The sequence below is a fragment of the Grammomys surdaster genome, unplaced genomic scaffold (assembly GCF_004785775.1).
Source record: "Grammomys surdaster isolate TR1022 unplaced genomic scaffold, NIH_TR_1.0 188, whole genome shotgun sequence".
Lineage (NCBI taxonomy): Eukaryota > Metazoa > Chordata > Mammalia > Rodentia > Muridae > Grammomys > Grammomys surdaster.
In genome coordinates, this window is record NW_021604633.1 from 6,327,326 (window position 1) to 6,354,363 (window position 27,038).

General features: G+C 41.5%; 1 protein-coding gene across 1 annotated transcript in view; it reads left to right on the forward strand.

The window, feature by feature from the left end:
- The first annotated feature begins 525 nt into the window (after positions 1 to 525).
- The window catches only part of Slc26a3 (solute carrier family 26 member 3), a 34,855-nt gene continuing 8,342 nt past the window's right edge, over positions 526 to 27,038 (forward strand). The window contains exons 1-16 of the mRNA XM_028768851.1: positions 526 to 608; positions 8,231 to 8,450; positions 8,964 to 9,103; positions 11,117 to 11,227; positions 11,455 to 11,621; positions 13,193 to 13,357; positions 14,860 to 15,012; positions 16,190 to 16,272; positions 19,328 to 19,475; positions 19,571 to 19,684; positions 19,784 to 19,861; positions 22,992 to 23,087; positions 24,563 to 24,669; positions 26,008 to 26,077; positions 26,169 to 26,261; positions 26,662 to 26,757. Of these exons, the coding sequence (XP_028624684.1) occupies positions 8,320 to 8,450; positions 8,964 to 9,103; positions 11,117 to 11,227; positions 11,455 to 11,621; positions 13,193 to 13,357; positions 14,860 to 15,012; positions 16,190 to 16,272; positions 19,328 to 19,475; positions 19,571 to 19,684; positions 19,784 to 19,861; positions 22,992 to 23,087; positions 24,563 to 24,669; positions 26,008 to 26,077; positions 26,169 to 26,261; positions 26,662 to 26,757 (1,752 nt within the window). The 5' untranslated portion in view covers positions 526 to 608; positions 8,231 to 8,319. The remainder of the gene's footprint in view (positions 609 to 8,230; positions 8,451 to 8,963; positions 9,104 to 11,116; positions 11,228 to 11,454; positions 11,622 to 13,192; positions 13,358 to 14,859; positions 15,013 to 16,189; positions 16,273 to 19,327; positions 19,476 to 19,570; positions 19,685 to 19,783; positions 19,862 to 22,991; positions 23,088 to 24,562; positions 24,670 to 26,007; positions 26,078 to 26,168; positions 26,262 to 26,661; positions 26,758 to 27,038) is intronic.

Sequence of the window (27,038 nt, forward strand, 5' to 3'; positions counted from 1 at the left end):
GGTGCACCCAGAAGTCAGACTGTTGCCTGGAATTGGAGGAGCATTCCTATGGAGGACCTTTATCGTAACAGGAGTTAACTTGTACACAAGTCTTTTGCAGCTACTAAAGTTCTGCGGAGTCATCTAGCCAAGCAACGACACCTCTGAACTCCCTTCTAAGCTGGTAGGTGAAATGTCAGGGAGATAACACTCGTGAAGATTTTTTTTTAACGTGGTTGTGCAAATCTCTGCAAACCAATGAAATCTCTCTGTCACACACACACACACACACACACACACACACACACACACACACACAGGTGCAGTGGGTGGTTCAGTCTCAGCAGGAAGTTGAGGAAGCTGTAGTCATCATCACTTCTGCTGATCAAAGACTCAAAGGTCAAGACCATATTGGAGTCTTTCCATTGTTGTAAAAGTTAATGAAAGTTAATTATTAAAGCTGACAGAAAGGTAATTTGCCCACCGCTTTACATAAACTATATAAAGACATCCATAATACATATGGATGCATGCAGAATCCATAGACCCAAGCAGATGCTCCTAAAACAGGACTGCTTTATCTCAAACAATCCCCACTGTTGCTGAGGCTCCACACTGAGTATATTAAGGTAGGAACTAAACTTAATAATCATTGTACTCCAACTGGTTTGCTATTATCAAAAATAGTTTTGCTTAACATGATTTATTTAGAAATTACTGTTATAATCTTGAGTATATAAGCATGAATACTTTGGACGATTTCACCAATAGGCTAAAAATGTGTCTGGAACACTAGCAATGTGAATTCAATATTTGAGGAGCTTCAAGTTATCAAGTAAACGGTTGTGTGCATTGTTAAGACTTAAACAGCCTTTTCAAAGATAGGAGTGGGTTTTACCTTAATTGTTCAAATAATTCCACTAATTCTCCACCTAAACAGGGTCTTAACAGGTAGATTATCTGCTCTGAAAGGCTAGCAAACAGGGTGAGCTTCTAGGAAAAGTTGTCAGCAGGAGGTGGAATCACCTGTTTGAAGGGATTTAGAGAGGCCACCTGTCCCAGACATGAGGGCTTTATCTTCCAGACAGCTGACAAAGTCCAACAGGAAAGGAGAAAAAGAGAAAAAGTAACAGCCAGAAGCACAGAGAGTAAAAGGAGACAGCGGGTGGGGGTGGGTGGGAGAGACAGACATCAACAGCAGTCGAATACCAGAGGCCAAAGCTAAGATGAGATCATACAGGGTACCTATGCTTCCATTGATCATACAGGACACCTGCGCTCTCACTCACCCATTATAACTAGACTCTATTTTATTTAAGTGCCAGAAAATTTTATTTTACAATGTTCCTGTTGGCTGGTTGCTTTGTTTGCGTAGGGTCTCACCATGTAACCCAGACAGATCTCAAACTTACTAGGCTGGTCTTGAATGCACAGATATCTTCCTGCCTTGACCTTCTGGGTGTTGGGATTACAGGCATGTGCCGCTGTACTCAGCTTTATAATGTTTTAAAATGTTTAAATAATGTATTATATCATTAGAGTAAATGATTCTCTTTTTTCCCCAAAGTAAATTAGTCATTTGAAGAAATAGTGCAGGCAACAAACACATAAATATTTATTAAATAGCTTGCTATTCCACCAAGAAAACAGTTCACAAAATGGGAATGGATTGTTGTCATGACCATCTGTGTATTTTGAGACAAGTTCTTAATGGCAGCCCAGGTTGGCCTGGAATTCGTGATATAGCCTAAGCTGGCCTCAAGTTCATGGCTGTCATCCTTCCCCAGGAAGTGAGTGCTGAGATTACAGGAGTGAGCACCACACACTGATTAATAATGTTTATGTTGTTGTTTTGGTTGTTGTTGTGTTGTTGAGACAGTGGAGGGAACTGTTTGGGAAGAAGGAGGGGAGTAGTGGGAGGTGGGCGACAGAGGGATGAACATGATCATGAGAGACATGTGTGGTGTACATGTTTGAAGATGTCATGTTAAAGGCCACTAATGTTGTACAGTGAATGTGTGCCTCAGAGCAGGTGGGCAGGAAGAGATAAACAAAACAAAAAGCCACAGAGCAGATTTTGTTGGCTAAAAAGAGAAATTGTTAGAGACACACTAGGAGGCGCTCTAACAAGCTGCAGACCAGTAGGTACAGAGGACAGTAGAGAGAACTCCTAGCTGTTCCCATAAGGCCTTGTGGTTTTCTGAGCACTTCCATTTCCTGCATGCAGGCAAGGAAGGCATCATTATTGACCATTCACATGCATAAACTGAGAGACAGTAAATGGCTTTCCTGACTCTTGCTAGCAAGTGACCAAGCCTGGGACAAAAAGTCAGATTTTATGATGATGACAGACTCACTGTGATGCATGTTGTCTCTGTGTGTTAATGTGGGAGTGTGCCAACCCTGCTCTGGAGAGAGAAGACACAACCAAAGAGTGTGGGGCTCCAGGAGGGGACCCCTGGAGTTGAGTGGAGAGCCCCTGCTCTCAATGTCACACACACAAAATTGAGTCAGGGTAGCCTGAGACTCTGCCTTGAGTCACCTGCTTTGTCTCAATCTTTGGACCTTCGCAGAGTGAAGCCAAGACAGGAGAAAGCTCTCCTGTTTCTATTTTCTATCTGGAGAAACACAACCTTTATAGTAGAGAAAAGCTAGACTCTGTTATTTAGCGATTTATTCTAGTAACTTAAAAATGCCCATTATTGCCAAATCTGGTGGCACATGTCTTTAATCAGCTGAGCTTGGGAGGCAGAGGCAGGCAGATGTCTTTGTGAATTCCAGACCAACCTGGTCTACAGAGTGAGTTCCAGGACATCCAGAGCTGCATAGTCCCCTCCACTGTCATTTAAGGCAACACGAATACAGACCAAGCCGTCCTTCTGAATCTGCCTTATTTGGTTGATGACCTCTGGGGTCAATCATTTTCCTGCAAATTGCTTCATTTGCTTCTTCCTTATGGCTGGATAAAGCTCATGTTTGCATATCTGTCACATTCTCATTATCTATTCGTCTATTATTGGACACCTAGACTGGTACTTGACTCTGCTATCGAAATGGCGTTGTAATAAACATAGGTGTACAGGTGTTTCTGTTGTATGCTGACTTAGATTCATTAATGTATAAACCTAGGAGTGGTTTGGGTAGATGATATGCTAGCTGTATGTTTAATTGTTTAAAAAAAAAACCTCAATACTGATTTCCATAATTGCTGCTCCAATTTGCATTCCCAGTGACAGAGTGAAAGCCCCACCCCCACCATATCCTTACTATCTCTGCTAAGTCCATGCTTCTTTCCCAGCATCCTTTGCAGAAGATGGGGTGATGTTTCTAAGGTCTAACTCATGGCACAGATCTGTATGAAATGTTCCTCAATTCCTACCCATATTCACAATAATTCTTTCAATTTATTAACTGCCCCAAACATTTTATGTATGTAAACTTGAGTGTTAGGGCTACATCATGTGTGTGCAAAATATTTTGCTCATATTTTACTTCATTTAAGAAAATCTTCTTGCATTCTTACGACATTACAGGACGTTTGCAAAAGGAAAAACAAAACATCCTAAGATTTGAGCTTTGCTCAGTCTTACTGGGGAGAAAACGGTACACAAATAATGATAATACAGTGTGATATTGAGTAGAAATATGTCTAGGGTACTTTCAAGAAGGAAATGGTTAACTCCAGCTGAAAGATTATCTTGTTTATCATATATTACTGAGTTCCTGACAGATTATATAGGTCAATCACTGCCTGTTGAAAGAATGAAGAAAGGAATTAATAGTGGGGCCAGCTGAATATTTTTAAGGGTGAATAGGAATTTGGCAGGTGTTGGAAAATATCACAGATAAAGAAAACAATGTGGATAAAGACATTGGGTGCTAAATTCCATGGTGTTTTAGGAATTTACCACTGTACTTGTGACAAAGCAGGAGAAAATAGTTTGTATGGTAAGAGCACAAATAGAAAGTGTCTCTCAGAAGAAGCTTAGATTGGCAGATTCTTCAAAAAACCTCAGTACGAGTGGGAAACCGCTCAGTCGAAGATAAGCTCAGAGGAAACCTGAGAGTCATAGGAAAGTTGATAGCATTACTATGTATCTTAGTTAGAGTTTCTATTGCTGTGAAGAGACACCATGACTACGGCAACTCATTTCATTGGTCATGGCTATAGTTCATTCAGAGGTTTAGTCCATTATGGTTATGGTGGTATGCAGGCAGACATGATGCTGAGGAGATAGCTGAGAGTCTGACATCTAGATTGGCAGGCGGCAGGAAGATACAGAGACACTGGGCCTGGCTTGATTATCTGGAACTTCAAATCCCACCCCCAGTAAGACACTTCCTCTAACAATGCTCCACCTTTTCCAACAAGGCCACGCCTCCTAATAGTGCTACTCACTATGAGCCTATGGGGGTGGGGGGGTTGGATCTTCTTTCAAACCACCACACTATGTGTCCAACAGGTCTTAGTTTTGTCGCATAGACACAGTTGCAAATTGGGTCTGTACTGTCTATGTAAAATTCAGTCTTGAAGCTGTTCCGTAAGAAATCAAGGCTTAGAAGTATCTGTGATGGTGTATCTAAAGCTTTTGATGGTATCCCTGAGAGTTCCCTTGTGTAAGAAGAAAAACTCACTCCTCCTGGGTTCCATTAAACTCAGTTGCTAGCATTGCTGGTAGAACTGCTGGTTCAAATGAGTTGCTTCCTAGCAGAAAAGATAGAGCCGAGGCCAGAACTCTAGATAAAGGGCGAGTTGGTCAGGGCCATAGAGCAAGCCCTCAGCAGAGCAGGGCAGACACAGAGGAGGCTCCCAGGTGACTAGAGATGGAACTGATTGTAATCAGGTGGAACTCAGAGGGGGGTGTAAGGAATACATAATGTCGATTCCTGGAGTTGTGAAAACATTACTAATGTGTAAGAATAGCTCAACTGAGAAACTGGACTTCAGAAGTTCTCTCTAGGATTAAATTTCTGCTAAAATATATATTTTTCAAAGCAGAGAATGATCAATGTGTGTGATTTGGCTCCAAGGCATGTAAATCTACATATATGTACATGTGTGTCTATGTCCATGAATAGATGATACCTTAAAGGCCAAATAAATTTTAAAGTATGCAGCTTGGAAACATAAATAAAAATGGAAACATTTACAAATAAAGCTCAAAGTTCTAAGATTACTGGGAGCCCACTGCTCCAAGAATGAATTCCGGTTACCTAAAGTCATTGACACTTTAAGGACCCAAAGGAAATCGACTTACAAAAGCAAAACGAAGCGTGGAGAGATCCACTCATGTTGGCGCGATGTATGAAATAGAATTGCAGATCCCAGGAACCAAACATAATTTTTCCCCAAGAATTTCTAGAAAGAACCGTGCGAGTGAAAAACAAATTAATAAGATCACTTGAATTCTTAAGGAAAGTCAGTTGCTCCCTCCAAGCACGGGCAGGGTGAGTGGCGTGCCCTTGACTGCCTGAAGCCAGGCTCAGCCCGTCTGCCAAGCTGCGGCTGGGTGATTGGCTGGGGGCTGATGGTGTTTGATACCTGTTGGGTGTGAGACAGCAGCCTTCTGTCGGGAGAGCGGTGGGGAAAGAGGCTGGTTCTCAAGCGCTCATAGATCTGGACACTTTCTTACACTTCCTTGACTCTTGCACTTGTGCACACACTCCCCTGCCACCATGTGTCTTGCGAGGAGGAAGCAGGCTCCACTGTGCAGCAAGTGATGGCCAGAGTTCAGGTTCTTGGGAGGGGCGTCAAAGAACCAGTTGTGGTAAGCTCAGGAAGGGGCTAGATAAGAAGTTATTTCTTCAATCGCTGGTACTGACAAAATATGAATGAATGAATGAATGAATGAATGAATGAATGAATGAATGAATAGATAAATAAAATCCTGGTTTTGCAGAAAGAAAATATATTGGCCAGAAGAATAAAAGATTCATTGTCAAAGTTGTTTTTTTTTTTTAAATAAGGGGAAAAACAACTAGTAAGTGTCTATGAACACCTCAGTAGAAAGTGTGAGCGAAGCAGCCAAACTGAAATATTCCCCCGTGCACTCATACAACAGGAGAAGTACCATCTTGAGTCCTCATCGTAAGGTTGACTGCTTGGGAGCCCTTTCTGTAGACAGCTTTGCCAGACATTCACAGCACCAGAAGTCACTGACCATAGACTGATTCTAAGTGCTAATGTCCCAGCCGCAGTGTGGGCAACTGGCCAAGAGACAAAAATCAAACAAATACCATGCTATTTAGTGCAAAGAGCAAGCCAAGTCTGCCTGAAGAGCAAGCTCTGATGTGAAGTACTATACAGTTAGAGGGCTGGGAGGCAGGAAGTGAGAAGGAAGGTGAACGAGGGGACAAGGACAAGTGGCACCAGGCTGAGAGGGATACTCAGAAAGAAGTCTAAACCTCACAGTAACGTCCAAGATCCAATAGGCTGGAGGAAGAAACACACACTCTCAGAGGCTAATTCACAGGGAAAGTTAGAAGATGTTAGGAAACTGTCAGGGGGAAAGAACAGTGGGTGATCAAAGAGAGGTCGGGTGAGGCCAAGAATTGAAGTCAGTGTGTAGTTCCTGTTACAATGTGCAGGCTGCAAACATGCAGGAGGACTCTGTGGTAGGAGAGAGCACAATGTAACAAGATACAATCTAACATAAGGTAATTGTTAATCACTGTGATTTAAGTCAGAGACCAAAACTGGGCCTCCTGGGTAGGTATGCAGAACCAAAATTAGGAGGGGAAATACCAGCAGAACATTCTTCAGTCCTGTTCATATTGGGCAATAAATTTCATGTCATAGAATAAACAGAAAGGTCTGAAAATTGGAGGTCCCATTTTTGACATGGTTAGCTATATGAAGAAAAGACACTTAGACTGTGGTGGGTGATGGTACATAATTATTTTCTCAACTGTAGGATGAGGATAATAACAGTTAATTCCTCAACTGTGAGTATTAAATTAATACTGTATATAAAGGGCTTTATAAATTGATCTACTATTACAGAAACAAAATAGAGACATGAATGTAGAAAAATCTAGATACCTTATATCAGTGGTTCTCAACCTTCCTAATGCTGCAGCCCTCTAATACAGTCCCTCATGTGGTGACCCCCAACCATAAAACTGTTTTATTGCTGCTTTATAACTGTAATTTTCTAGTTATAAATTGTAATGTAAATATTTTTAGGAGATAGAGGTTTGCCAAGGGGGTCATGACCCACAAGTTGAGAAACATTACCTTACATAGAAAATATTTATTTTATTTTTGATTGATGGATTGGTTTACACATTTATTTATTTTTGTAGTACTAGGGATTGATCCTATGGTTGCATAAATGCAAGGGTACTGAGCTATAATCCAGCCCCAGAAAATGTTAACTGTTACATAATAACCACCATGTGGTAAACACCTGGAGCATGAGTCCACCAGTGGAAGCTTTGAAACTTTTGAACATGATCAATCTTCACAGTGATCTTGAACATGGGTATCATCTCCCAATGTATAGCAGAGGCTCAAACAGGCTAAGTCAGCCACCCACGGTCTTTCCTTAGAAAGAAACATGCCATCCATGAACAAAGTCATATTTTGTCTCTACATAGTTTCCTTTGACTCCCAGGAACCATAGAAGTATAAATGGAGAATAAATTTGTTTTTTACAAATTAAAACCATTTTGAGATCTTATTTAAAAAACAGAATTCTGATGAGTAAATTAGAACAACCTTGATTAGAGTCAAAAGGGAATGGCTATGCTTTGATCTGCCCCACTGTTCCAAGTACCATACCTTTGGAAATATCTGTAGAAAAAAAAAAGTTGAGATAGACTCTCAAGAACTGTTTAGTAAGTAAACCAAGTCAACTTATTGCTTTTTTGGCTGTACACCTTTAAGTTCAGCATTTGGAAGTCAGAAATGGGTGTGAGTTCCAGGTGAGCCTGGTCTACATGCCAAGTTCTAAGCCATCCAGGGTTACATAGTGAGACCCTGTCTCCAAAATAAAAAATAAAAACATAACCAAGAAATCCTTGCTTAGTTAACCCAAAGGAGTTATGTCTGCTTGTCAAAGGAAAAAGTGGTATTGCTGTAGAAAAAAAAAAGAGAGAGAAAGAAAAAAAGAAAAAGTGACCTAGGTCCCTTAATCCTGCCCTCTTTTGATCTCAAAAGGTGGTAACATTCAGTTCGGAGATCACTCATCTGTAAATTGCATCACATTATCTCTGAGTTATTTAAGAAGCAAGCTCTGTTTGGTTTCAGGCATTTTAACCTGCTAACAGCAAGAAGTGCTCACCACATAGTTTCAAAGGGCTTCCTTCCCACTTGCCACTGTCACCAGGGAAGGCAACATGATCGAAGCCATAGGGAATCAGTATGTGGTGGCCAGACCGGTATATTCCACAAAGACTTTTGGAGAGGAGTTTAAGAAGACATCCAGACACCACAAGACCTTCCTGGACCATCTCAAAGGGTGTTGTAGGTAAGAGACTCTTGAAGTCCTGGAATGAGGAAGAAACAAAACAGTTTCTCCTAAATATTCTAGCTTTCAAGCTTTCCTTTCTGGCTCCAGTCCATAGCTCCAGGAACTTGTCGTTCTCGCTTTCCAAATCTCTTACTCCCCTGCCTGAGATGGAAAAGCAAAGGGAACACACCTCCTCAGCAAGAGGCACAAACACAGCTCTTCCAAGTCTGAGACTAACAGACAGAGACAGGCGGATTCTCAATCAAAATGCTGCACAGTTCAACTCAGGATGGAAACAAAAATGCTTTTACAGTTGAAGAAAAGCTGGCATTTTCCTTTACAAAGAGAAAAGTTTCTTTGGTAGTGACCAGAAAGCTTTTGGCAGGGGCAGAGAGGCGACTGTTAGTGGGAGTGAAGTCACCACTTTCGTCTTTAAGATGATGTCAACCTTGCCAACTTTCTACCTAATCTTAGGAGCTGAACTTAAAATTCAATATTAATTCACTGACCTGTGGCTTTCAATGTTTTCAGCTGCTCCTCACAAAAGGCCAAGAAAATCGTCCTGTCTTTGTTCCCCATAGCATCTTGGTTGCCAGCATACAAGATAAAGGAATGGCTTCTCAGTGACATCGTCTCTGGCATCAGCACTGGGCTGGTGGCTGTACTGCAAGGTAACTTTTTCTTTCTTTTTTTCTCCTCTGTTATTTTTTTCTTTTATTTTGGAGATATAATTTGCACATCATAGAATTCACTCTTATGATTCTTGTGTGTGTGTGTGCGCGCACACATGTACACATGTGTGTGCTAGAGCAAGGCCTCGTACCTGCTAGGTTTGCATTCTACCAACATGTTATGTGTCAGCCACCCTTTTGATATGTATAATTCCATGGGTTATTCATGGAGGTTGTACATCTAAGGTCACCACTTCTAGCATATTTACCACTGCCTTCTCTTCCCCCCATCCTTTCTCATATGTACACACCAAATCCTTTGTCATTTGATGTATACACTTCCTACTCCTTCCTCCACTCATCACCTTAACAATAAGTCTATGGGTTTTCCTCTTCTGGGTATTTCATGCAGATAGAATTGTCTGTGGCACTTTGCACCTGACTCTTACCTGTCAGCACCATGCTTTTCAGCTTACTCATATTATACAAGGACAGCACTCTGCGGCATGGTTTATACCACACTTGGTTGAACCTTTGAGTCATTTCTACTCAGAGGGACAACGAGTAAAACGTCTATGAACATTTGTGCACATTATATGCAACTCTTTCTGTAAAAAGATGTTTCAGTGCCTCAATCTATCCCCAGGAGTTTAAGTGCTGGTCCTGTGGTAGCACAGTGTTTAGTCATTTGTAGAGGTACACAGCTGTATCACTTCCATTCCTCCCACCCGTGCATGTGCCTTCAGATCCTCTGACTATTCCTGCCTGCTCCCCCTGCCCTTTTTTTTTTTTTTTATCTTTGCTATCCTGATGAGAAGCAGCAGCATCACATTGTGGCTTTGGTTTGTATTCATTTAATAACCAATGATGTTTGTTAAGTATCTTCTCTTTTCTTTGTGCTTGTTATTTCTTTGCATGTCTTTGGAAAAATAAGCCTTCGAATCCTTCATCTTTTGGTTTTTTGCTTTCTGTATTGGTGCTAGAGATCAAGTCCAGGGCCTGACACATACCAATGGAGATCTCTATGACTGAACTATACCCCTAGTTCTCCTTGCTGTTTTAAAAACGTGGGTTGCCAGGGCTGGAGATATGGCCCGGTTGGTAGAGTGATTGTCCAGTGTGCTCAAAGCCCTGGGTTCCATTGCCAGCACAATATGAATCAGATGTGGTGACTCATGCCTGTAATCCCAGCATCTAGGAGGTGGAGGCGAGAGTGTCATAAGTGTGACTCTATAGCATGTTTGAGGCCACCCTGGGCTGGGAGACCCTGTCTATTATTACAGAGTTGCAAGGGTTATTTATGTATTTCCGACACTGAACCTTTATTTGATACATATTTGCCAACAGCTTTCTTTCCCCATTCTCTGGGTTGTTCCTTCATTTGTTTTTAAAACTAGAGAGAGAAATGGAGGTTGAGACAAAGTCTCATGTAGCCTAAGCTGGCCTCAAACTTCTGATCTTCCTCCCTCCATGTCCCAAGTGCTAAGATTACAAGCATGTGCCTCCACGCCCAGCCTAAAAGAAGACCCATTATGGTCACTTGTCTTTAATGGGCTTAGGGGAGAGTAAGCCCAGGGCAGGTATACTTCCATTCAGCTTCAGCGCAGGTCCCCAAACACTCTTATTTTGCAACACTGAGGAGTCAAACTAAGGCATTTTCCATGCTAGGAAAATGACCTATTGCTGAGCTAAATCCATTGTTGATAGCATCCTTTCGTTTTTTCAGTGCTGTGATTAAACAGAGCATCTACATGTTAGGTAGGTGCTCTTTCATTGATCCATGCTCCCACCCAAGCATTTTTATTTTCAATTCTTTGCTTGTTTGTGCTCTCTTTCTGAAAGACTGTTGCCTTGTTCGAGACTGCAGATTCATACTCGTGAGCTCTTCAAGATTCACTAAATGTGGTAGTCTTGAACACATTTTGAGTTACTGTGGTGACTTACTTCAAACACCCAATCTAAAATACTAGGAGAACCTGATGGAACCTAAAGACTCGGCTGTTGTCTTTGCAGGTTTAGCATTTGCTCTGCTGGTCAACATCCCTCCAGCCTACGGGTTGTATGCAGCCTTTTTCCCGGTCATAACTTACTTTTTCTTGGGCACGTCTAGACACATATCTGTGGGTAAGTCAATAACTGCATTGATACGTGCTGGTTCACTCTCCATAAACTGTATTAGAAACTGGCTGTAAATTCCAGATTGTGCATCATTTGGTAGACTCCCGGTTTCCTGTAGGAATTCTGGCCGGGCTGGTTGTACACAGTAGCCTGTTTTATGCAGTTCTGCGTTTGAACAGCAACTCGAGCGTAGGGAGGCACATACTGACCATCATTTACCTTTGGCTAACTAGGTCCGTTTCCAGTTCTGAGTATGATGGTGGGAGTTGTAGTTACAAGAGTGGCCTCGAGCAACAGTGGTTCTCCAGAACTGTCCTCAAGCTCAATAGAAAATGACTCAGTGATAGAGGAGAAGGTAATGGTGGCCGCATCAGTGACTGTTCTTTCTGGAATCATTCAGGTGAGCCCCATTTAGTGTAATTTGTCTGCCATGATCTGTTTGCCTTGACTGGTACCTATCTTTCTGTCTCTTCTTCCTCCTGTGAATCCTCTTTTTTTTTTTTTTTTGTCTCTAAGACTCCATTAGGTGGACCATAGGAAGTATTTTTAAATAATCTTCTTATTTTATTCTTTGAGAATAATGTATCTTGATCTTATTTTCTCTCTTCCCCTCTCCTAACTCCTCCCAGATCCTCCCAGACTTGCCAAGTATTTGAATCATTAACCACAACCAAATGCTAAACATGATCTAGATAGAAACAGATAAACACAATCTAGATAAAAATAAAAGAAGTAGGATAATAATTATTTTTTAAAAAAAGGCATACATGGTAAGGAATGAGATGCTTAATTTAATAAAAATATCTTGGACTCAGTATTACATTCAAACATAATGATAGATAGATAGATAGATAGATAGATAGATAGATAGATAGATAGACAGACGGGGATAGATACTAACTTTGGAAGTTTTTTCTTTCTAATGTCTCAGTTACTGCTATAATTTAGTTGGGAGGATATTGGTGTTTTGTTTTGTGTTACACTATCCATATAAAAGACTTGGGAAAAGAAACCTAGAACAGATTATGGTGAGTCTGCACCATTATTCCCAAGCTCCAGGGCCAACACTATCACGAGCAGTGAAAACATCATGGGGATTTCAAGATGTTACTTAAGGTTCCAATGATATCATTGCTTAAAGCCATTTCTAAAAGAAAGGAAAGGTCAGTTGTGTGAGGCCACAGGTGTCCAGCCTATTGACAAACTTTGTGCTCATTCGCTTCTCACATACTTCTGGGTGTAGAAGACCAGTCAAGTGTCTGAGGGAAACAAAGTCCACTTAATACACTCATTGCAAACAATAATGCTGTGGGGACAGTAAACAACTTTGTTCCCTGTCTAAAATCTCACTCTTTTAACATGCAGAATGCAGTTAGGTATTTTTTTTTTACATTTATGTGTTTATGTGGGGGGAGGGGGTCCATAGGAGAACTTTTGGAAGTTGGTTATCTCCTTCCGCCACGTGGGCCCCAGAGATTAAACTCAGGTCATCTGCCATGGCAGCAAGGACTTTAACCCCTGAACCAACTTGCCAGCCCAGTCACGTGTTTCATAAGCAACTTAAGCGTCTTGTCTGAGGCATGAATGGGTACTCACTCTTACATGCCGCAACATCAAATTTATGAGGACTGGGGCAGGGTAAGATTTTGCTCTAAAGGGCTCGTGCTGAGTCTTCTAAAAATAATGCACCTAACACTAGGAATCAAGGAAGGAAGGAGGTCCTTGATGGATCTGATACTTTTCAGCCATGGTGGACTTATGGGCTAGCTGAGCATCATGTAATGTTCAACCTGAAAGATGGTAAAGAAGGCCATGGTAGGTGTGCCAGGAGGCAGAGGCATTGGCTTCTTCAAGGAGTGTTCCCACAGGCTAAGCATTACATTTTGAAGGACTATGTATGGCAGGTGCAAGCCTTTGGTTTGCTTGTGCCCTTGGTCTCCACTAACACAGGGCTTGTCCTTCTCTCTCCAGTTGCTTCTGGGGGTTCTGCAGATAGGCTTTGTGGTGATATACCTATCCGAGTCCCTAATCAGCGGCTTCACCACGGCTGCTGCCATTCATGTTCTGGTTTCTCAACTGAAATTCATGCTACAGCTGACCGTCCCCGCACACAGCGACCCATTCTCTATATTCAAAGTAAGTATTCCTGACATTTAAAAATACTGAAAGCCAGACATGGTGGGCCTTAATTCCAGCACTTGAGAGACAGAGGCAGGTGGATCCCTGTAAGTTCAAGGCCAGCCTGCTCTCTGTCTCTCTCTCTCTCTCTTTGTCTTTTTTCTCTTTGTCTCTGTATGTATTTCTCTGCCTCTCCCTGTCACACACACACACACACACACACACACACACACACACACACACAAATATATGAAGATTCTTGTTCCATGTCTGCACTCTAGTATAGTTAAGCACAAATTAAGTTACTGTGTATGGAAAAAAAGGTTTAAAATGTATACGGAAACAGCTTTTGGACATACTTAATTTCTCCCTTTCGATCAACTTTTTTTTTTTTAAGATATTAATCAGAACTTTGGACACTGACACCTCTCTCTGTTACCCTCAAAAGTAGTCTTATTTGGTCTCAAACCTTACTGAGAAATAGCAGAGTAGTGAGCTTGACACAGTAGAAGTCAGATAGAACAAAAACAGAAACCTGATTGATCTGTGACAGATCACTTCCGGCTACTCTCCCTTCCCAAACTCCATCCCCGTATGGATTGCAGCAGACACAGCTAGCTACCTTATTAGGCTAAGCTAGACTGCGCTCTCCCTTTGTTGGGGTCAAGACTATTACGCTTGGAATCAGTCTGCTCCCTTAAACTGTCAGCTCGGTTGTGTAGTATTTAGCATGCATGACTCCATTTTGTTTGGGTCTAGTCTGTTGGGGTTTAGTGAGGCAGTGTGGTATAAATCAGTGATATTCTCAGTCCTTCTCACAGGTCAGCCTTCAAGGTTCTGAGACAGACAGCACCTGCTCCAAACACTCTCACTCCCACACAAAAGTATTTCAGAACTGGGCTGTGTATGAAATCCAGCTTGGGTCTGCTTGTGCTCTTTTGGGTCTGTGAGTATACAACCCAACTTCCTTCAGGAAGTAGACTGCACAGTGTAGGTATTTTCCATGTGATCCAGAACAGGTCTGTCTTATGAAAGGAGTCCTTTAAACACACACACAAATGCTCAGAAACCAGAAATGATTCCTTGGACAGAACAGTGGCAAATTGTATGAAATAAAAAACAATACTGTTGCCCTGTGTGAGACCTTTTAGCTCAGGCTCTAGCACCGGAAACTAAAGTGAACAAAGGGAAAGCTAATGAGACAGAGGAGCAGAGGGGATACATAGTAACACCACAAAAAAATACCCAGCACAATTTGATACTAGCCAAAGATCCTTTTAGAAAATAAAAAATAAAGACAGACACATCCCCAAAGCAGTGATCTCTGTTATGCTAATTTACCCTCATTGTACCTCATGACAACCCCTGCAGTTTCAGGGCTCACGGACTGAGGCTGAGCACAGAAAGGCTGTGGCTATGTGCCAGCCTTTTGCTGTCTGGAGAGAAATCTGTTTGGAGAGAAATGTGTCTGAATTACAAATTCACATTGTACTTCGGGGCACCTGTGTTTCTGTCGGTAGGTCCTGGAGTCAGTCTTCACACAAATTCAGAAGACCAACATCGCAGACCTCGTGACGTCTGTGATTATTCTAGTGGTCGTGTTTGTCGTTAAAGAAATCAATCAGCGCTACAGAAGCAAGCTTCCAGTGCCCATCCCCATTGAACTCATCATGGTAATGATTGTCATCAGAAGAGTTTCAGTCACAATCTAGAGTTTTAAGGACAGAAACCCGTCTGTACACCAGGTTGCTGTGAGCACTAGCCCCAGTTTCTGAGTTAAACATTTAGTTCGGGTTCTCTTCATCAGAATGTACCTTCCCGTTATCTGGGTTTATTCTTTCCAAGGTGGGAATAGAAAGACCTTCACAGCTAAGCTATATTTAAAAAAAAAAGACCCTTTAAGCTTAAACTGTGATGCCTGCGCACGTCAATCAGAATTGTCCTGGGGCTTCTTAAAATGTAAGTAGATCTAGGATAGCAGTTATTATTAGTTTTTACCTTTTTCCCGTTAATTAATTAATTAATTAATTAATTAATTTTTACATCCCAATGGCTGCCCCATCCCCACCCCTCTTCACAGAGCCCCCATCCTCTTCTCTTCTGAGAGGATGGAGCACCCCTAGGTATCACCCCCACCCTCTCAGGGTACATCAAGTCTCTGCAGGATTAAGCACATCCTCTCCCATGGAGGCCAGACAAGGCAACCCAGCAGGGAACGGATTCCACAGACAGGCAACAGCTTAAGGGACAGCCCTCACTCCAGTTGTTGACCCACAAGGAGACTGAGCTGCACATCTGCTACACATGTGCCAGAGCCTCAGCTCAGCCTGTGTATGCTCTTTGGTTGGTGGTTCAGTCTCTGAGAACCCCAAGGTTCTAGGTTAGTGGACTCTGTTGGTCTTCCTGGGGAGTTCCTACCTGTAAGAGTCTCCAAGCTCCATTTAACGTTTGGCTGTGAATCTCTGCATCTGCTTCAGTCAGCTGCTGGGTGGAGCCTCTCAGAGGAGAGTCATGTTAGACTCCTGTCTGCAAGAATAACAGTATCATTAATAGTGTCAGGAACTGGTGCTTGCTCATGGGACAGGTTTCAAGTTGTGCTATCCTTTACCTTTTTATTACATTAATCTATTTATTTGGGGTTGGGAAAAAAATTCAGGAGTTGATTCTCTCCTTCCACCAAATGGATCTCAGGGATCTAATTCAGATAGTTAGGTTTGGCAGCTAGTGGGTTTGGGTTTGAATCAATGGTTTGGATTTTGTTGTTGTTATTGTTTTGTTTTGTTTTGTTTTGCTTTATATCACTCTTAGTTGAACCTCACATTCTAATCTGGGAAATTTGGAATTCTGCAGACTGTAATTGCAACAGGCGTATCCTATGGCTGTAACTTTGAACAGAGGTTTGGCGTGGCTGTGGTTGGGAACATGAGTCTTGGGTAAGTTTATCATCAATGCTGCCATCTTTGCGCAGGCAGGGAAGAAGCACCTGTGGTTACAAGAACCATACAAGCCTCTTGAGGAATTCTCGCACCCCCTCTCTTGAGCAAGCAGTCATAAAGAATGCCAGGATTCCCGGCACTTAGAAAGGGTCTCCTTATGGGAAAAACTCACAAACCAGGCAACCAAGGACTCAATGAAAACAGTTTTCAGTGAAAACTGGGGCTGGAGAGATGGCTCAGCAGTTAAAATTACTTGCTGATTTTGCAGAGAATCTGAATTCAGTTCTTAACATCCACATAGCAGCTCACAACCACCTATAATTCCATTTCCAGGGTATGGAACCTATGACCTTAGTGAACATCTGCATTCAGATGGTACACACACAGACACAGACACACACACACACACACACAGAGGGAGAGAGAGAGAGACAGAGAGAGAGAGACAGAGACAGACAGAGAGACAGACAGACAGATCTTTTAAAAAATTTTAAAAATGAAAATTAAGAAAATAGTAAAAAATTTAAAAAATAAATCATTTCTTTCTTATAAAGAGGCATCAGCTGAAACCAGATTTCGTGATCCATAAATGATGGTAAACAACATGCACTGCTTCGTTTGAGGTCACTGAAGCCATGTTCCAAACATCCAAGAGACACACAGAAGGCACACCAGCTAAGTAGTCCAGACAGCAGACGCTGTCCTCTCTCCAGATCACACTCAGAGCAAAGCTGGAGGGCTAGCTCTGCAAGAGGATGGGAAGCTAGGAACAGAAATTGGAAAGCTTATTACGTTTAGTGGGTTGAGAGGAGAGCCCTGATTCCTGTTGTGTTCTCTCTCCCACCTCTAACCACAGATAGTATTGGTTGCTTCAACATCCTTACCAAGGAAAGCTGCTTACTTCTTAAAATAAATAAAAGACGATTTTCCTTTTTCTAGGCTTAACACATATTTGATACTTATAGAAAGTATATAGATATAGCCACTATATCTATCTTAATAGAGTCAAATTTCTTTAAGAACCAATATATGTGTGGCTTTTAAAGTAACATGCATGCATATCGTCATTCGTTCCACTTAATCAAAACAATCCATTTTTAGCCTTAAGAAGTTGTGAGAAACGAGCCTGGGAAAGGCTGTCTCTGGGTTTCTTCCCACCTGCAATTTTCAAGTAATTGTACTTCACTTAAATGTCTTAGAGACATAAACTCCAAGAAATATAAACAAATGCAAAAAATCAAAGAGAATCTTGTCAGAAGAGGAAGGTTTTGAAAATAAATGATAAACCTAAGATCATTGAGTGATAATCCCTATTTAGTAAATATATCAAATATCCATGCACTTACCCCCACCAGGTGTGTGGGGTGGAGAGTGTATTAACTATGAATTCGCCAGAGAGGCAGCATGGCCAACCACTCAGTGCTCCAGCTCCTGGGCACCTGAAGTTTACTTCAGAATCACCTGCTGTCCTTGGGCAAATTCACTAACCTGGTACCTCAGTGTACTTGGTTATAAAGAGAAGCTAAACCCGGTAAAGGTTCTGGAAGCATTAAATGAGTTTATGTATGTGTCATGTTAAGTGCCCAACTTCTATTTCAAATTCAAACATCACTACTTGCTGGCTTAGTATCTAAATGAGATACAAGGCAAGTGATGGGTGGGATGGATACATTCCATTTTTTTTTTAAGTGATCAACCAGATGAGCATTTTAAATTTTTGTTGACGCAAATAGACTATTGCTCAGGGTAATGATGATTAAGTATTGCTGGTTTGCTACCCATGCGTATGCCACTTTGGAAGTTACCTTTGTAGAATGACATATGCACACTAAATCTGTGCAAATAACATGGCCCAAAGGAAGGAGCAACACGGAGGAGGTTGGTTTAGATTCCAGGGTTGTCTTACAGGCATCAGTAGCAGGCGAGCTGTAGTTCATGATGTACAGTGCTCACCTCACTAGTCTAGTGGCCTTCTCACATGATTTTGAAGACAAGAGAACAGTATTATGGTCTCATTTGACAAATGAGGGGGCAGGCTCAGGGAAAGTAGAGCCAAGGACTGGAGTCTTTGGCCAGTTAACTCTGTCATACCACATTATAATGCTCAGAAGTCAAAACAAAAGCAAAATTATAATAACAATAGGGGCCTAGTTATTTTGATATAAAATACAATCTTTAATTGTATCTCCGCTGTTAGGTTCATTTTTCAAAACTAAATTGCAATCTACCTTTCTAGTTTGCATGGACTAATAGTTCATTTTCAAAACTATAGCTGGGTATTTATGATCAAAGACACAAGAGGTAAAACAACAATTCAGACACAGTTGACTGGATCCAATTGTGCGCTTCCAGTAAGCGTCAGGTCTGAAGCTGAAGCTGATGGGAACTAAAGAAATGTTCAGCTTGCTGCTTGCTGCTGTATTAGACAGACAGCTTTTATAATACAGCTGGCAAATCTACTTACTGAGGGAGCTTATGAGCATAAACATAGAGGTATCCTCTGTAAGGCACACTTATCTCTAAAACCCTTCTCGCCTTATGCTAAAACCTGCTCTCCTCTGGGTGTGGTGGACTCTAGCAGTTCTTCAGAGCCCAAGCCCAAGGCCTGCCTATCAGGCAATGAAAAGTTAGTTACCAATGGGAAGATTTTTACTTTCTTGTCTCAGAGTTGTATTTGCTTAAAGAACCTTTAGCCACAGATAGTTATTGAGGGCACCCATCATGACAATGACTGGAACCTAAGACTGAAGGAGAATAAGAAACACATGACACTTGGAGTGTACTGGCAAGATCATACCCATCTTACCATTATTACCAGGCTGTATTACAACATTTATCAATACAGGCATTATTATTTTATAACAGTAAGAGGGGAAATGCCAAACTTTTCAATGGAATCAAGTTCTTAGGCCATACTTTAAAAAAAAAAAGACAAAATTCAGCCCAGACTGTATTCATTCCTTTACTTGCCCAATAATCCTTTTAGTTTGTGAACAAGTTGATGGCATATAGTTTTGCTTGCATAATTTCAGCTTTCAATCTATAATTTCAGATTTCAACCCCCTATTACACCCAGTGTGGAAGTTTTCCAAGACACCATAGGAGACAGCTTTGGCATTGCGATTGTTGGCTTTGCGGTGGCCTTTTCAGTTGCTAGCGTGTATTCTCTCAAATATGATTATCCAATTGATGGCAATCAGGTAAGCCTAATTGGGCCTAATTAGATATTTCGTGCACATAATATTCTTCTGAAAGAGACAATTTCAGGCTAAGCTTCCTCCCTTTTCTCCCACAGGAGTTAATTGCCTTGGGAGTGAGCAACATATTCACTGGAGCCTTCAAAGGGTTTGCAGGGAGCACAGCCCTTTCCAGATCAGGAGTCCAGGAGAGCACAGGAGGCAAAACACAGGTATTGGAGCATCTCTGCTGCAAGACCAGCACAGTGCTGATGACTAGGAAAGTGAGGCAGAAAGCGGCAGCCATCATGGGAATTGTTTCCTTCTTGCAGGTTGCAGGGCTTCTCTCAGCTGTTATCGTACTGATTGTCATAGTTGCCATTGGATTTCTTCTGCAGCCTCTACAAAAGGTAATTGTCTTCCCTGAGGGGACAGCATCTCTCTCCTTGCGGTGTTAAGCCTAACTATCAAGTTCTGAAGGCTAGGGAAAAAGAGTTACTGACAGGCTCTCAGATACCCTCCTTAGTCAACACTACATGGTCCAAGAAGATTTCCCTCTCTTGGCAGCCTTTTATGAATGTCAGGAATGCAGATGCCCAAACCGCCTTATCTACTCGACTCTACATAATTAATGTTCAAGCAGGGAGGTGCTCTGGCATTGCAACTTCAACCGAGATTGACCAAAGTGAAGATTTTCCTAAAGGGTTAGGTCATCCAGCCCTCTATCTAACGAAGTGAGTGGTGCTACCAGCTCCACACCTGATCTTAGGAACACACCCTGCAGCTCCAAGGAGTTTGGTTTGATTCCAAAGCCAACACTGCCAGCTTGTAGGAGGGTAGTAAACAGCCAGATTACAGAACTCACCTCTTGACCTTGAGCTCCCTGTCTGTAGCTGTTTGGGTTTCCTTTAATAATTGTAAACAGCCCCCGTGTCTTGGAAACCACCGAGCCTCTATGAAAGCAGATGATAGTTAATACAAGTACACTGCTCTCTGGGGTGTTCTTAGGACTTCAAAGGAGGACATAAGTGGGTCAAGAGCCCTATGACTATCTTAAAAACCTAGCTCTACCACTTTTTATCTGTGTGATCTGAGATCAATGCTTCGACCTCTCTGAACCTCAAGTCCTCCACAAGTAAAACAGAAATGCTCTGTGTATGTGTTTCACCAGAAAGGAAAAAGTAATTGCCATAAAGAGTAGCTGTGACAATAAATGCCACAAGGCACATGGAGTAGTGCTTAATTATATTATTAATATTATTATCCAAACATTCAATTATACTTCAGACTGCAAGGGACATAGAGAGATGATCCAGGCCACCACTATCTATTGTTTGCTAGCTGGATCCTTCTTCCATGCTGACTGATAGCCAGCATGTGTACTCACCCCGAGGTGGGAGGACTCCTGATGTGGTCACGTCTAAGAACCATAGTGACTGAATGTGTCTTCAAGTATTACAGAGAACTATTTGCCAATACCATGTCTTCTATACCCCAAAATCTTTAGCTTCAAAACAAATGTCATGAAAGAGGTCAAGACATCACCACTAAAGAAAAAAAATTTTAATGTATAGCTTAAAATAAAAACTAATTTACACTGTCTCTCCTCTATATAAAGAAAAGGCCCTGTGGGCTTCTTCCATGTGTAAATGTAAATTCGGGTTCTGCTTGTCCACATGCCTATCTGTCTCTCTGAGTCTAGAATGGTAATCAAAGCAACCTCTATAGAGAACCCTCTAAAAATGGAATGTCTTCATGTTGCCTGAGTCATAACTCTGTCTCTTCTCATCCTATGATGTCAAAACAGCCAGTAACAATAGCTACTACTGAATATGTATTGGAAGTTTCTCAAGTGTTCACAGATTCTAAAATCACCCCCCTCCCCCCCACACACACACACCTTGCTATGATTTCTCTGTGCTCTGCGTATGTGTTTCACCATAAATTGCTTCAAATTGTTTCCCCATGGAACAATGCTGGGGAAAATGTCCAATAAAAGTACAGTGTCTCGAGACAGACATTTGAATATTTTCTACACTTGTACATAACATGGAAGCCGACTGACTGTACAGTATAGCTCTGAATACCTTTACCAGCTACCTTCCCAGTGGCAACCTGTATCTGTAGTACAATAACAAAACCAGGACACTGACAATAAAATAGTACTTTTAGGTACAATACCATTTCTATTCTATTGTTCTGTTCTGTTCTGTTCCTTTTTAATATGGCATTCATTTGTACATACTTTCTGTTTTATGCGGATGGGTAGTTTTGCCTGTGTATGTCTGTATACCACATGCATGCAATGCTTGTGGAAGCCCGAAGAGGGCATCAGATCCCCTGGAACTGGAGAAAGATGGTGGTAGGTGCTGGAAATGGAACTAACGTCCTCTGGAAGAGCAGCCAGTGCTCTTAACCACTGAAGCATCTCCCCAGCCCCGTTTTCATGTTACCTAAGACTGTGTTTCTTCTAAATGGTAATCTCTACTCTCACAGTGAATCAAATGAACCAAGTAGATATTAATATAAAAAAGTTAACTGTAAAGATTAAAAACATCTGGGCCAGTTAAACAGTGTTCAAGACATGAAAACAAAAGCCCTGTTTGGTTTCCTTTGGTTGCTATGTTTTCTTGGTGTGGAAGTCTTCAGCATACAAATCACACGTTGCACTCAGAATGGAACTAGTTGAAAGGTAGGTAGGGAAGGCTCCTGCCATTGTGCTAGACCCAAATGATCATGGGTATACGTCACCATTTAGCATGCTTTGTTGTTGTTGTTGTTGTTAACTGGAACAGCTTGTATAAGGCTAATTGCAGTATGGGAAAACCAAAAATATGAGCTAACAATCCAAGAAGTTAGAGTCCACCACCCAACTGTACCAGTGTGAGGACTTTACAAGAGGTGTTCACTCCTAAACTGGGAAATATAAATTCCCTGGCTCACATACTCATTCAATGACCATTGTTAAGCCCTTCCTATACACACTTACCATAGTATGCTCTGGGAAGAGGGCGGATATAGTCTGAGTGGTCTCAGAGCCTGCCTTGGGCCTTTGTTAATCATTCCTTGATCTCATCATAGTTTTCTTTTATAAAACAGCTTGATAGTCATCATCAACAAAGCTCTGAGACTGATCTAAGACCTCAAGATTTTTCCCCCAAAGGGCAACCCGCATGTCTTTGTTTAAACGGACAGGTTGAACTAGCTTTGCTTGGGAACAACTTGTTCGAGGGTTTACATGTAGGCCTTAAGATACGCCTTTCTCTATCCCAGGCTATAGACTACTATAAGTGCTATCAGGTCATTTATGGCATAGTCATGGAAAGCTGCCCAGCTCTTGGCTACTGGGATAAAATAGCCTCTTGCAGGAAAACACATCGGTCCCAACCCTGGTCTATCGGGCATTGCACACCGGAAAAGGGCGAGTCCTTTGATACACTTTGAGGCCTGCTAAGGGACTTATCTATGGCCTTCACCTTTGCTTCTATATGGTTTCTTTGATTAACTTAAAAGTACATCTGTTGTTTATGTCTTTCACAGTCTGTCCTGGCAGCTCTAGCGCTTGGAAACTTAAAGGGAATGCTGATGCAGTTTGCTGAAATAGGCAGATTGTGGAAAAAGGATAAATATGATTGTGTAAGTAGATACAGTCGTATTTGAGGAAATGAAAAATCAGTATGGTACCTTACTGGTGATGCAAAATGTATATTTATATTGTAATTACTGTGAAATTTTGCTTCTAATTCTCTGTTTGCAATAACCTTAGTTTATTTCCTGTCTTGAAATTACATGCTCTACTGATCATTACCTGGAATTTTTAACTAAAAATGATAATGGCACATGCCTATAATCTCAGCACTCTGGAGACTGAGGCAAGAAGAGCGTTAGTTTGAGGTCAGCCTGAGCTTTATAATGAGCTGTTATTTCAAACATAATAAATAAGGCTGGAGAGAAATGGCTCAGTGACTAAGAGCATTGAGTTCTGAGCTCTGAGTTCAGTTCCCAGCACCCATGTTGGGTGGTTCACAACCGCCTGTAACTCAGATTTAGAGAATTGGACTTTTCTGGTGTCTGTGGGCAGTCAGACAGACAGGTACACGAATTCATGCACACATGCACACATGCACACCCACTCACCCTACCCCCACATACATGAGTGTATATACACATGAAAAATAAATGCATAAAATGAATGGGTTCTTGAAAACAGAAAATGCTGCATAAAACACTGGTGAAGGCCTTCCTTTGATCTGTCATTGTAGACCTTGTAGGCTGTGCTGAACACCATAGAACTGCTCTGAATTTTGGGGTATATGTTGTTTCTGTTCTTTGTTAAATGATGTGTTAGTTTCCAGAGAACCAGAGGAGGGTGTAAATTCTGAACACTCCTTCTGGAAACATGTATTCCTTTGTGAAAGCACCTACTTGCCCTTAACTTGCCTGGAAAGCAGACTTTATAATTAGGGTCAAAGTCCGAATATAAAATTTCCTGTTGGCATACCCTATGGTACTACAAAAGCATAAAGCAATAAGCTGCCCTCAGTTAGCCCTCGTGTTCCCGATATATCATTGTGTGTGATTTTTTAACCTACTTTTAGCATGCTCAAGGTTTTGTAAAGATGGTAGCCACTAATTCAATCAATAGTGCAGAGCTAAGATTAGTACAGGCTATCCCAGTCAGTCTGCTGGGCTTTGCTTGTTTGTTGGTTTTCCTTATAGTACTGCATGAGGAGCAAACCCAGAGCCTAACATGCAGGCCAGTGTTCTACCACTGCTGTATCCAAGCCCTAATTTGCTGGGATGTAAGAGTCAACTGCTCTGGAATTTTTGCTATAGCTGCTCAATTCCCTCTCTTGAATCTGTTCTGGCATGGGATAGAAATAAGCCTAGCCTGTAGAGACTTTCCATTTATTTGCTTGAGTTTCTGTGGCCCAGCGATGAGCCAGCAGAAATGAAATGACCTCTTGAGACATGTCTTTGTAGGTACTTTGTCCCCTGACCCAAGATAACAACTTCCAACCTCTGCCTTTGGCCCTAGTCATTCATGCTTTCTCTAGCTCTGGACCTATGGCATTAAACTCTGGTACGTTGTTATTTTTCTCTTCTTACAGTTAATTTGGATCATGACCTTCATCTTCGCCATTGTCCTGGGACTCGGATTAGGCCTGGCAGCAAGTGTGGCATTTCAGCTCCTAACGATTGTGTTCAGGACACAATTGTAAGTGTTCACTGTGCTCTGCGCACAACGTCACACACTTTGACCTGATTAATTAGGAGAGCAAAAACAAACGCCAGTGGCTAAGAAAAAAGTAGTGTCTTTGATAGCATGTGTACCTCACAAGACCATGAGGTAGAGAGATGGCTCAGCAATGAAGAACACTTGTTACTCCAGCAGGGGACCTAGGTTCGAATCCCAGCACCTCCAACTCTAGTTCCAGGTCAATCAATGCTACTTTCTAACCTCCTTGAGCAACAGGTATGCATGTGGTATACATATATCCATGTAGGTGAAACACTCATATACATACACAAAAATAAGTAAAATTATTTTTTTTAAAAGAATGGCCAATGTAATATCCCACAAAACCACTCCACTTAAAGGCTTGAAAGAAAATATAATGGTTCATCACTAGATTCTAGTCCAAGGAAGATACCTGCTGCTGGCTTGCTTTCTGCTCTGGTACAGGTTCAAAGGAATTGCAAACATCTCTGAGTCTGCTTTGCTCACCTATGAACAGGATGTGATTCTGTCCTAAGCAGGCTTAATGTTGTTGCCTTAGAATTGTTAAGCAGAAGAATGAGTTACCTAGAAGACAGAATTTTAAGGCAGTGGATGGGGGCAGGGGGGGGCTCCCTCTTCCTCTTTAGCTGAGCATGCTGAACCTATAAACTTCTCAAAGACTTCTGGTTGAAATATTCTATAAAAGTTTGTAGTTCTTGATTCTTAAAGCCATCAAGTAACTTTGTGATTTGAAGTCTTTGTCAGATAATATCACCACCATGTGGTCACTCAGCCTAGCTGGCACACATGGGGTGATTGCAAGAGAAATGGGGATTCAGGGGTTCTACAACAGAGGTTGCTACCACAGCTAGGGTTATTCCTTGACTAATGGAACATACTGGCATGGTAACAGGTCCTGTTGTTCTGTCTCTCTTGGGTTCTTATTGAGTTAGATTCCTTAGCCAAGATCAGAGACAAACTGAATGGTCACATGGGCAAGTTATTTTTAATCCCCACATCCTTGTTTGTACAATTGAATACTTTGGGACTCTACCTTACCAAATAACAGCTATATTTAGCATTAAACTGCTATGGCCTTATCGGTTGCTTTGTACAAGATTGTGAGGTCGTGAAGAAGACTCACTGTTTACAAAGCCCTGGAACACAGAGATAAGGTATTTGCCATCCATATCCTCTAATGAGATGAAGATTCCTCCACTTTTCAACTTTGAAAAGTAAGCCTGGTTTCGTAAGCTAGGGGGAAAAATCAGTGTTGGGCTTAGCAAATGCAAGAATGATTTACTAAGTGGTGGGTTTTTTTTTCTCTCTCTACAGTCCAAAATGCAGCACACTGGCTAATGTTGGAAGGAGTGACATCTACAAGAATAAAAAAAATTATGCTGATGTAAGAAAGACCTATCGTTGTCTTTGACTTGCTAAAATAGTGTCAGAGGAAGGCAGCGGGGACTCATCTTTCTGTCTTCTCTGTCTTGTAGGTGTATGAGCCAGAAGGAGTGAAAATTTTCAGATGTCCATCCCCAATCTACTTTGCAAACATTGGTTTCTTTAAGCAGAAACTTATTGATGCTGTAAGTTTCAAAAAAATTTTTTTTCTGAGTGTCTGGGAACGAAATGTTTCCTCTTTAGCATGAAGGTCACTGACTTCTTCTATGTTGGATCTGAGCTGTGCCAGTGTTTAGTCTGTATGCTCTAGAGTAGGTAAAACTACCTTAAAAGGATCCATTCATATGTTGGGAAATAAGCCTCTTCCTTTGATGCCCAAGACAGAATCCTTGTTCTTAGATCCTGCTGTAAAGTAAAAAACATTAACTCAGCCATTAGTTACCTGGGGTTTACTGCATGCTCTTGAGGATAGCAGCATCAGAAACAAGTGTAAAACATTTAATGTTTGACAGTATCATCAGAGAAAGTCAGATAGTAAATATCAGGATGCTCAGCTCCCCTGTAACACAGCTATTGGATTTTCAGGTTGGCTTTAGCCCACTTCGAATTCTACGGAAGCGCAACAAAGCTTTGAAGAAAATCCGAAAACTGCAGAAGCGAGGCCTGATACAAGTGACACCTGTAAGTTTTCTGCCTACATTTTCACTGGATAAAAACTTTTAGTAAAACATAATTCAAAATCTTTGTTTCATTACTTTAAAGCAAATGATAAAGATATTCTATGTGTTAATTGATGTTATATTTATTATATTTATTTATGTATGTGTGCACATATGTGCAGGTGCATGCATGTGTGTATACACGTGGAAGTCAAAGTACAACTTTCAGGAGTTGGTTGTCTCCTTCTTTCCACCATGTGAACCCCAGAGAGTGAACTCAGGTCATCAGGCCTTGTGGAAAGC